Raw genomic sequence first — 12,025 nt, 5'->3', positions numbered from 1 at the left:
TTCATACAAGTGGAATCATACAATATTTATCCTCTTATGTCTGGTTTATTTCACTTAGATAACGTTTTCAAGCTTAATTCCTACTGTACCATTTACCAGAATTTCATTCCTTTTCTTGACTGAGTAATATTCCACTGTGTGTATATCCCACATTTTGTTTATTCATTCACCTGTCGACAGACACTTAGGTTGTTCCCAGCTTTGGCTTTTGTGAATAACTTTTTGAGGAGCTGTTTTCTACAGAGGCTGCACCATTTTACTGTCCCACCAGCAATGTATGAGGGTTCCAATTTCTCTGTACCCTTTTCTTTAAAAAAAAATTATAGCCATCCTAATAAGTATGAAGTGGTTTTGATTTGCATTTCTCTGATGTCTAATGATGTTGGGTATATTTTTATGTTGGCCATTTGTATATCTTCTTTGGAGAAATGTCTGTTCAAATTCTTTGCCCATTTTTAAATTGAGTTGTTGGAGTTCTTTATATATTCCGGATAGTAAACCCTTACCAGACATATGGTTTGCAAGTATTTTCTCCCATTCTGTGGATTGTCTTTTCACTCTCTTGATAGTGTCTTTTCATGCACAAAAGTTTTAATTTTAATGAAGAATAATTTATCTATTTTCCTTTGTTGCTTGTACTTTTGGTGTTATCTTTAAGAAACCATTACCAAATCCAAGGTCATGGAGATGTGCACTTATGTTTTCTTCGAATAGTTTAGCTCTTAAATTTAGGTCTTTGATCCATTTTGGGTTAATTCTGTATAGGGTGTGAGGTAAGGGTCCAACGTCAAACTTCTGCATGCAATATCCAGGATTTGCCTACCATGAGAATGATAATATCTACCTCAGAGGGCTGTCACGAGGATTAAGAGATATTACTGACTAGCAGAGGGCCTGCCGACTCAGAGTGAGAAATACTTTTTATTATTCATATTATTTAATTTACTGATATTCTTATTTATAGTATTATTACCCCACCACCATTCTCCACCAGCCTGGTCTTTTGTGGGGAAGTTCACTGACCTTAGCCTTGAGATGTTGGGGTGATACTGTCCCCTGGTGGACATATTCTGAATTGCATCAGATAAGTCTGGCCCACGAGTTAGAGTCAAAATTCAGCTCCATTTCTTTTTCTTACCTGTAAACATTTCAGCATGTACTTCATAAGAACAGTGATATACTCTTACATAATAGTACAATAATAAAAATCAGGAAATTTAACATTGATACAGCACTATTATCCAACCCACACAGTCTAAATTCACATTTTGCCAGCTGTCCCTAATGGTGTCCTTTAATAGCTAATTGTTTCCTAGTCCAGGACCCCTCCAGGGTCACACGTGACATTTGATTGCCAGGTCCCTTTAGTAGGCTTTAATCTTGAACCATTTCTCAGCTTTTCTTGATCTTTCATGACCTTGACATTTTTGGAGGTCAGGCCAGTTATTTTGCAAAATGTCCCTCACCATGGATGTGCCTGCTGTTTCCTGTTGGCTAGGTTCATGTTACCAGTTTTTGTCAGGAATAGCACAGGCTGTGTCCTCATACAATGTTGGTTTGTGCCAATAATGTTAACTCTAAGACTCCCCATCTGTGAGCCTGTGGGAGCTGAGCTGAGGGCCAGAGAGGAGCGGAGACTTTCCTGGGGTCACACAGCAAGTCAGGCTCCTCAGCTCAGGGTCTTGACTAGTGCTCAGGAAAACCTCAGCAAGGCGAGAACTTCCCCACTGCCCTGGGCCTCCCGGGAGCCTGAGGGCTGGTGAAGGGCAGCGGTGTTCCCACCTTCATGGCATCATCTCCCAGTGGACCAGCTGCCTGGAGCTCTGTCCTTTCTGGTTCACCCATTTCCAGTTATTTTTATTTGAACGTTTTCATTCTGAAGATGAACACATTATCTTAATTTTTACAAAAATGTTTCAGCCAAAGCTAAAGTCCCCTTGGAAAACCCCTCTTCCCTGTCCCTGACCCCCTCCTGTTACCAGTTTGGTGTGAGAAACATATATATCTATACTCTCAGAAAAAATCTATACTTGTAGCATTCTCTTTCAACAAATGGTCACACTATAGCTCAGTCTATAAATGTCCCTAGCAGGACTAAATGTTTTCAACAGCATTGTCATGTTTCAGCATGTGGCTCCACTAGAGGCTCTTTAGCTGATCCCCATGGATGGGCATCGAGGTTATTTCTAGTGCTTTGCTCTAATGAAACCCACTGTCCTGTGCACACTATCCAGGGCTTCTCCAAGGGAAATGCCCGTCTCTGAAGCCTGGACTGCCCCTAGGGTATGGGATCTCCAGAGGGGACTCCTCAATGTAGGGGCTGAGAAGGGTCTAATGGTTTTTTCCTCACTCAACCGATTAGATTTGCAGGACTCTAGTGTTTCAAGGAATCTTAGCATTCCAGATAGGATGGGGCACAGGGAAGAGGGAGTGGAGCTGGTGAGAGGCCAGCCCCTCACCCCCACTCCAGCCAGAGCACCCTGCCTTTACCTGGTTTCCGATTAAGTTTCCCTTTTAAAGAAGAATCTTTGCAGTTTTAAAAGTCAAGAATTTCTGATGTGGTCCAACCCCTTACCTGGCTCAGGCATCCCTTCTGTATCACACCTCCTGGATCTTGTTGGTGATGCCATGTGACCCGTACCGAGCTCCCAGATGACAACCTCTAAAGTGGTCTTTACAAGTGTGGCTCTTGCGCCACTCGGGTTGGCATTTTGGTGTGTTCCCAGCTGGGTCCCAGCATGCCTCTCAGCAGCAGTCCACCTTTCTGTTACCTTCTCTGGCTCACACTAGGTGAGACTGTGTTCACATTCACATTGCTGGGTTCCATTCCCATAGGTTCTGATTGAATGGATTTGGGGAAGCCTGGAAATGTGTATTTTAAAGCTGAGCAGGGAATCCTGAGGGAAAAGGTCCAGACACTGGCATTGCAGAAAGCTGGCCAGGGCCCCTCCCCAGCAAATCTCAACCAGCCTGGGAGGGCTAGAAAATCATTTGTTTTAGCCAAAGTTTTTGTTCCTTGGACAGAGAGACTCTGAATTAATCTGAGCCAGGGTTTCCCAAAGTGGGGTGCCTCAGCATGCCAGAGAGGTTGTTAAAATGCAGGTTTGGGCCCCACCCCACACCTGCCAGAGAGAAATCTCTGAGAGTGTGGCCTGGGAACCTGGTATTTTAAGCAAATTCTCCAGGGACAGCCACTAAGTCCAATTTCCTCCAAACCCCTAATAGATGAGGGAAGCTGAGGATCAAAAGGTAAAAGTGACCTGTCCCCAGTCACAAGCCACATTCGTGGCAGAACTGGTTCTAGACTCTGAGCCTCAGTCCTCAGGGCAATACTCACTCCAGGCACTTGTCAACCATCTAGCAGGTCTGAAGGCTCTGTCACCTGAGACACCCCACCTGACTGGCTGCCCTGGGAAAGGCCTCTGCTATCTGGAAAAGCTATCTTAAAACCCCATGCAAGTGACCTTTGATTTGACCAAGTCACCGTGTGTGTGTGGGGGGGGGGGGAGCGGGCGGGACAGAGTGGCCCTGCACGCAAACATCTGTGTCTCCACCCTCCTTCACAGGCCTTGTGCAAAGGTCGGTCAGACAGACAGACAGACATGACCAATGGGTACAAACGGAACCCCACTTTATTAGCAGTTAGTTCGAGATTGTACATTAATGGAGGAAGGTTCCCACTTTTAACACAACCCAAAACGGCTGGTTTGAGAGCCCTGATCAGGGGAGCTGGGAAGCGCCCCCTCTACACGCCTTTCCCCACCCCCACAAGGGAAGGAAATCTCAGCCTCCTCCCCCAGCGTGCCCCCCACCCTCTCCAGTCAGCCCTCTCCTCTCCCCAAGAAATGACATGAATTTCATGCACAAATTACAAAAGGAGCCCTCTTGCTGATAATAAAAGCTAGCACAGTCATAGAAAACCCTCCTCCCTCATTCTCAAGGGCCACCGAGAGGAAGAAGGGGGGGGGAGGGAAGAACTTATTAGGATAAAACGCAGCCAGTCTCCCCCAAGCCCTTGACCCCACACAAAACCCAGGCCCATCCCTCGGGGGAGCTGAAAATATCTCCAGCCGTCTAAGCTGGCGAGGGCAAGCCCCAGGGGGCAGCCACCCGAGGGGTGGCACCCCCAGAACCCAGCATCACCCTCCAGGAGTGGGGCGGGCCTGGGCCCTCCACCTGCTCTTCAACCAGAGCAGACCTACCTCTTTTTTGACACTTGAAAACCCCTGCTGTAGCTCTACCTGTTCATTCTATAAATGGGGAAATCGAGGCCCTGGGAGGAAAACTGTAACGCAGCTTCTAAATGTACCCAGTTGGGACGAAATTTCCCATCTCCTGCCTCCAGCCCAGTGCTCTTTTCCTCACACCACGACTTGGGGGAAGCGGTTCCCTAGCTAGGCCTTTCCCTGGTACATCCCAGGGGCCTGGCTCTACTCCAGTGCACACAGACCACGGGCCTCCAGGAAGTGAAGACCCAGAGGCCACAATAGAGAGACAGAGACAGACAGAAACAGAGATAGAAGCTGTTTGGTGCCCTGTGGTCCAACACCAGGACCAAAGGGGGCAGTACAGGCTCTTCTGAGCCAGAGATATCTCATTTCCAAGACTTGGTCCGGCCTCCATGCATGCTGCCTCCTCCTCCTAGATGGCCCCCAGGCCTCCCTCCCAGGCCCGGCTGCAGGGTTGCCTCCCTCTCCCTCCCCGGAGCTCCTGGCGCTCCAGTGGCCCTCTGCTGGTTTGGCACTTGGTACAGGTGACAGTAAGAGGGACACCTTAGGCTGGAGGGTCGTTGTCAAGTCAGCACAAGGACAAACATCCACACAGACTAACGTGTTCTTGACAATGCAGGGGCTGGGACTTGTTCTGACACCAGGAGGAAACAGACAGATGCCGAATGCCGGAACTTTCCATGACAGCAGGCCTGCTGGCCTCAGAAATAATGGCCTTTAAAAAGTCAAACTGAGCAGAAGGGGGACTTTTCAACATTCAGTAAGATTTTAAAAACACAACTACAAAATGCAATGCTTGCCCCTTGATTGGATCCAAATTCCAAAACCAGGTATGTCATTTGGGGGAAATAAGAACACAGATTGGAGAGCAGATATGAGAAATTACTGTTGTCTCAGGTGTGATATTGGGCCACTACATGGGAGAATGTCCTCTTTTAACAGGTACAGCCTGCAGCATTTTGGGGTGAAGTCTCATGACTTTTACTTTTAAGCTAGTTCAGAAAAAATTCTATGTAGAGAGAGAAAACAAATGTACCGAAATTTTCATTTTAAATCTAGACGGTGGGTTAACAAACCCCTGGGTGAGCTCCACATTCAGACCGCCCTCTGAGTCAGCCGGGCAGTTTTCTGCTGCTAGGGACAGACTGCTGCGCCCTCACCTGGGCCCGAGGCACTGGCTGCTCCTGTTTAGGGGCTTGGAAAAGGCCCATCTTTAAACTTCAGACTTATACACCCATCACAAGATGCCTGCCCTGTGGGTGGCTCTCATGTCACGAGTGACTATGGCAGCATTGGCTGGCTTACCACCAGTACCCACCTTGTGGGGCAAGGGCTTGTGGTGGGGTCGGCAGAAGGGATGGTGAAGTCACCTGCACAACTGAAACTATTTTTCTTTCTCTCTCTTTTGGCCAGACGCTTACAGTGAATTAGCGAGCACTAAACAAGTTGATGCTGCTGTGCCCACTGACCTCTGGTTCTCTCTTCTCGTGATGCGGACCTGTGTGCTCAGGAGCTGAGCGCCCCTGGGGGACTTGTTTCTCCCTCTCCATAATACTTGCAGGTCCTGGCAGTGGGTCCTCGAGAAAGATTCACCAGTGAGAAAGGAAGTAACAGCAGTGACCAGACTTACAACACAAGGCAGGGCAAGTCCCCAGCCTCCCAGAAAGGGCTGGACAACAACCCCCAGTATCTCCTCTGTGCCCACAGGTCTCACACCTGCCTGCTCCTTCCTCGGGCCAGGGGCATGGGGGATGGAGCTGCTGGCCCACTGGGCACTCAGAGCTTGGCAAGACTGGAGCAGGCGTCCAGGCCCGGAGGGTAGACCGCAGAACATGGGCGCTGTGAGGTCCTCAAGGTCATGGAGCCTGAGCCCCTCGTTGATGGACAGGAAGTGAGGCCGGGACTGGCACTGGAAGTCACCGCCCCGCTCTGGGGGTCTGGTCCCAAGGCACAGGCAAGTCCTCATGAGCATACAAGCTGACGTGCCACCCTGTCCTGAGCCACTGGCTCCTCACTCCTTGTGGGCTGACAATGCTCAGGGCTACCAGGCTCAGAGGCCCCAATGAGAACGTTTCTCTGGGTAGACCAGGAAGCCACACGCACCTGGCCCCAGAGTCTCCAACCTTCTCCTGCATCCTAGTGGAGAACTTGGGGGAAGGAAATGGGTTCAGAGCTAAGACAGACCCAGGCCCTGCAGTCTGGGAGGGGCCTTTCGTGGAGGGGAGAGCAAGACAGGGATGCAAATGTAGATCTGAGAAGGCTCAAAGGCACCCTGGCTGGGAAGGAGTGGTTTGTCCCCATGTCCTGGAGTGACCGAGGGCATGACTGAGGGAGGGACAGGAACCTGGCACAGAGTAGGTCCCGAGGATGGGCTCAGAGGCAGTGTGGCATCGGAAGAAGAGCACTGGACTCAGAATCGGGAGCTACACATTCAATTCTCAGCCTTGCTCCCAACCAGCTGTGACATCAGCCAAGGAGGCCACCTCCCTGTGGTTTCCATACCCAAAGGATCCCTTCCAACCTCAGATGCTAGAGGCTTCTGAACAAGCCAAGGCTCTCCAGAAAGGACTTCCTGGGTGTCAGTTCGAAGTTGAACTGGCAGTGGGAGGGGCTGGGGAGAGCACCCCAGTTTAGTCACTTCACATTGTTAGAAGGAGGGTAGGAGCAGACCCCAACCAGAAAATAGCCCAGAGACCCACTGTCTACAGGGTCCCCGTGGGCCTCCCAGCTCCCAGGGCAGCTCCCCACCTAGCACCATGTGAGGGGAGGGAACAGGCCACCTTCGGCCCAGGACACCCACCCCAGCCCAGCTGTTTCCTTTGGCCAAAATTGCCCCAGGTCACTGCACTTCACGAAGCCACATTTCCTGGAGAGCAGTTCTTCCCTGTGGATCTCACCACCTCTGTTCACCTGGGGCAGCCCCAGAGAGCCATGGCATTGAGAGAGGAAGCAGAGAGCTCTCCCAGGGAACATCCTTACTGTCTCCCTGAGGCCCATGACACATGATGCCCCCTCCCTGCCATCTCATTTTCGTGCATGGAGATATGACACCCTTTGGGACTGGGTCTTTCCACCATTTTGTATGACTGAATTAAAAACAAACCCAACCAAAAAAAAATATAATATATATATACAAATTATATATATATATATATATATATATATATATATAACACAGTGCGACCCCAGCACCCAAAGTATAAACTCTGGCACCAAGAAAAAAAACAACAAAATATTAAAATACTTTAGCTTCTTAGTATTGGGGAGGTTAAGGGGGCCTCTAGGAACCCTCAGCCACAGGCCGCTGGGCAAAGCTGTGGGTGGCAGTCTCCCCAGCTCTGCCGGGGTCGGCCAGGGCTGAGGCTGGGTAGGCATGGGGACAATGTATGTACACTGGAACATGTATACTGCAGACTCCTGAACCGCCCGCCTCAGTCTTTTACCACAGGAAACACCACGCGTGTCATACCCCAGGGTGAAAGGGGGTGGGACTGAGGCCTAGGTCTCCGGGTCCAATGGCATGGCAGTGCCCTGGGCCCTGGAGGAGGCCTTGAGGACTGGGTGGATACTGTAGGAATCAACGATCCTTTCCCGCAAAAGGGCGGGTGAGATGCAAAAGTATGAACCAGAATGTGTGTGGAAGTTTAGAGTTCTCCGGAGGTACTACCCTCGCTTCCAGCCTAGTGCCCGACTCTGGTACCCGGCTGAGCCCTTGGAAGGGCCTGGCTCGAAACAGGGAAACGTCCAGTCTCTCCCTGGTTTGGCAAAAGGCCCAGCTGGGCTCTTCTCCCTTACTGTCTGAAGGACAGGGAAAATATGGCAGCTAACACTGAGGGAGTACCCTGCTGGGGCAGGGAGTGGTGGGACGAAGGAGAGGGTATGGTTGGTAGAACACAGTGAAGGACAGAAAGAGTCTCACGGACCCCCTCCTACCAGGAAGTGGCCTCCCCATGAAAGGCTGTGAATGGGATGGACCTCTGGTGGCTAAGGAGGTCCTAGAGGCCACAGACCCAGCGCTGGATGCTCGGCGGTGCTGAGGACCTGCCTGGGCTTCTCCTGGCCCTGCCTGGGCCTCGGCAGAGTATTGCTCAGAAGTGCTTGGCCAGCCCGGGCCCAGCTCCCCATTCGTCAGGTCAGTCTGGCTCAGCGTGCGGCAGGATGTCCCTGCCATCACAAATGTTCAGTCTGGCTGTGGTGGCCACAGCTACCTGGTGTTCTGGAGGTCCTCCCGCAGCCAGGTGGGCAGTGTCTGGCCCATTTTGTACAGCAGCTTGGAAAGCTCGATGTTGTGGTCCCGGTAATAGTCCTTCAGGAAGGCGCGGGACTGTAACAGGAAGAAAAACTCAGATCTGGGTGATGTGGGGACTCAAAAATGACCCCTCCTCTTTAAAACCACCATTCTGCTGGCACCATCCCATATGCCTATTATTAATTCACAGTCTTCTTCAAAGTGGTAGCCTCCAAAAGAAAACTCCTACATAGGAAGAGTACCAAAATATAGCACACAAGGTCAAAATTCTTGTGTTAGAAATGAGAGAATTAATCAAAACCAGGGGCAAGCCCTAGCCAGTTTGGCTCAGTGGTTAGAGCGTCGGCCCACAGACTGAAGGGTCCCGAGCTCGATTCCGGCCAAGGCACATGCTTTGGTTGCAGGCTCCATCCCTGGCCCCAGTCAGGGTGTGTGCGGGAAGCAACCAATCAATGTGTCTGTCTCACATAGATGTCTGTCTGTCTGTTTCTCTCTCCCCCCCTTCCACTCTCTCTGAAAAGCAATGAAAAAATATCCTCAGGTGAGGATTTAAAAAAACAAAAAAACAACCAAGGGGAAAGGCAAACATAAGGAGTCACAGAGTATGACTTTCCCCTATATCCTTGTTACCTGCCCTCCTCCCCGAGAATGCCTCATCCTTCCCTGCCATAGGTCCCCTTCCAGGCCCAACTGCAGAGACCCCTCTTGCCCTAACCCTAACCCTAATTCCCAAAGCGCTGGTGGGGACGTCTCCTACTGCATGAAGCACTTCCTGTCTTGTTTTCTACTCACTGGTGTGAGTGGCTCATTTCCCTCCTAGACTTTGCCTCCCTTTGAAGGCAAAGAACATGCTTGATTCATCCTCAAAGCCCCGTAGCTTTCAGCCCTCAGTAGACGGTAATACCCATCTGATTAAATCAATTCTGATCCACCACAACCCAACCCACATTTCCTCCTCTTAAGAGTACCATCCAAAAAGTGCCATCCATTAACGTGCTGGGTGTAGGGTGAAGGGGAGAGAAGCTCCCCCCAGTATAGGGACCCCGTCCATTAATCCAGCTGCTGCGGGCAGCGCGTCAACCACTTACATCCAAGTCCATCTCTGGGTATTTCCGGCCCTTGCTTTTGCCCAGACACTTGGTTTTTCCTTCTTCGAGCAGTTGGCACCAAAATCCTTTCTTTGGATCAAACCTGTGGAGGTGGGAAAAGCCTGTGGATGTGAGCTGGCCTGGCTCACCTCCTTCCCGCTTAAGGCAATGCCCACAGAGCCCAGGACTGGCAGTCTAGGACACCATGGAATCCACTCCCCTGTGCACACTCTGGAGCCCACAGGTTGTGGGGGGCTGACACTTGCATCTGTTGGCCCAGGTTTTGTCCCTGACTCCACCAGGCCCCCCTTCTTCCCAGCCGATGACGGCTCACAGGCCCTGAGCCTTCCCTTCTCCTGGCGGGCAGCCCCAGTTCCTGCAGCAATCCTAACCTGAGCACTCCCTGCCTTCACGACTCCCAGAAACCTCTCCTGAGCATTCTCCAGCCCAGAGGTAAGCAACACTCCTTTACCCAAGAATCCAATGTGGGGAAAGTTTAGTAAGGTTCTTCTGTTTTTTTGTTTGTTTGTCTGTTTTTAATTAATTGAATTTTTTTGAAGAAATGTAATAACTGCAGTTGTATTTATGCATGTCCATCACTGGGAAGTTTAATTTTTTGGAGTGAATTTCAGAAATGACAGCACAAGACGACCTTCAGGATTTGAAGTCATGCTGGGCCTTCGAGGGCATTTTTGGGAGATGAGATCTGAAGCTATCACGGGGAAGGGAGGCATACTGGTATCAGAATTCAGCCCCAGATGAGGAACTATTAGATTTGTGGACGTGAGGATAGCAGGAAAATAGAATTCACATTTGGCAGGTGAAGGAAATAGGGATTTCTGAATGGGCCACTGGGTAGGGATAGACTATGGTGATGATGATGATAGCAGCATCACTACATGCCAGGCACTGAGCTTAGACTAGCTCCACGTGCATGCTTTCATTCAACACAGTGACCCTCGGGGGGTAGGAATTATTACCCTTATCCCCAACTTACAGGTGACTAAAGTGAGGCTTGAAGGAGCTAAGACATTTTTTCAAGGTGACACAGCTAAAGAAGTCATGGATCCGAGGTCCTAGCCCAGGCATCTCTGATGTCACAACCCACACCCTTAGCTGCTTCTCCTTTTTGCCTCAAAGTGAAGGACTGACTTCCTTTCCCCACCTTCAACTTCCAAGACAGTGGGAGGGAACATTCTTGCTGCGAGATGTCCTAAGAAGGTGGCCAGGGCAGGTGGCTTTATTCTTCCTCCTGAGACCCCCTAATCCAGCTGAGGGTGTCACTTGTCTGTGACATAGCACTAGAAGACGGCCCTTCCCCAGCCCTGAGATCCTGCCGCACAAGCTGGCATTTACTCATCTGGAGAGGGCACTATCTGCACACCTGCACTGGGTTCTGAATGACTGGGATTATTAGCCATAGACGATGTTTGTAGTTTCCTTTTCCTGAAATTATATTTAAGTCATAATCTAATACTAAAAAGCCCGTGTGGGAATTGGGGCTGCTTACTGTTTGTCTACTTAAACACTCTGAAAATGTTCGGCCCAGACTGAAAAGAATATCCTAGGAGTGGGACTGAACAGAGTAAAACAGATTCATCACCTCCCTTTTTCTTGCGTCAATACCTTTATAAATGACTCAAATCATCCTAATATTATCTTTTCTGCTAAACTGCCATCAAGGACGTGCATACTTTCTCACACTGGTTGGTGCTAATTAACCTGTGTCTCTCCCATAATCACTCAACCCTTTGGGCTTTTTGGCCCAGGTGCCTGCTCAGGAAATCCCACCCCCCTCACTGCCCCAACCCCCACCCCCCGTTTAAAGGCCAAGGCAACACTCACACCAACTTTTTGTGGTAGTCAATAGTTTTGGTCACCCCAAGGAACTTTTGCACTGTGTCCATCACTTTGGCAGGTTCTGTTCGCAGCAGTTTGCCGTCCAAGACCAGAATCTGGAAAACAAGACAAGGGAGAAGTGTGATTTGACCTGTTTTCACTCCAGAACAGACGGGCCCCCCGTTTTCTGGGTCAGTGGCTGTGGTTACAAACTAGGATCCCCACATTCTGGAGAATGTTTCCTCCTCCCTTTGAATGGCAGGTGTCCCTGAACCTTGGTCCCCTGCAGCCTAACTCCTTGGTCTCTGTCAGCTTCCCCTGACTGATGTCATCCTTTCCTAGACTGTAAGCCCACCCCTCCCATCTCTGCAACATCCCTCTCTGGCCTCTCCCCAAGCTTCTGGCCCAAATATCACTCTCCTAAATGCATCAAGTTTTCCTAAAATGTGCCACACGATCTGGCCCTGCCTACCTCTCCAATCAGGCTCTCCCTCCATCACCATACCCCCCAGCCCCCTCCCAGGGACCTACTCCAGGGCTTTCTGGGTCCCCTTAGGAATAACAGACCCTGTTGTGATGGGACAAGGACTTGGGGAATTCTCACACATCAACCCTGGGAT

The 12,025-nt window shown here is 50.2% G+C and overlaps 1 protein-coding gene across 3 annotated transcripts in view; it reads right to left on the bottom strand.

Moving 5' to 3' along the window:
• Window positions 1-7,381: 7,381 nt before the first annotated feature.
• NDST1 (N-deacetylase and N-sulfotransferase 1) overlaps window positions 7,382-12,025 on the bottom strand; it is a 53,017-nt gene continuing 48,373 nt past the window's right edge. For 2 of the 3 annotated variants that reach the window (XM_087816922.1, XM_016210594.2), the window contains 3 exons: window positions 11,412-11,521; window positions 9,567-9,669; window positions 7,382-8,553 (listed from right to left, as the gene is read on the bottom strand). In XM_087816922.1, the coding sequence (XP_087673048.1) occupies window positions 8,434-8,553; window positions 9,567-9,669; window positions 11,412-11,521 (333 nt within the window). In that variant the 3' untranslated portion in view covers window positions 7,382-8,433. Of the gene's footprint in view, window positions 8,554-9,566; window positions 9,670-11,411; window positions 11,522-12,025 lie in introns of those variants that run through there. The other variant, XM_016210595.2, reaches the window with a different exon arrangement.

This window comes from Miniopterus natalensis, chromosome 4 (genome assembly GCF_054644295.1).
Source record: "Miniopterus natalensis isolate mMinNat1 chromosome 4, mMinNat1.hap1, whole genome shotgun sequence".
In the NCBI taxonomy this organism is placed as follows: Eukaryota; Metazoa; Chordata; class Mammalia; order Chiroptera; family Miniopteridae; genus Miniopterus; species Miniopterus natalensis.
The sequence above is the reverse complement of the archived record's forward strand: the minus strand, read 5'-3'. Positions and strand labels throughout refer to the sequence as shown.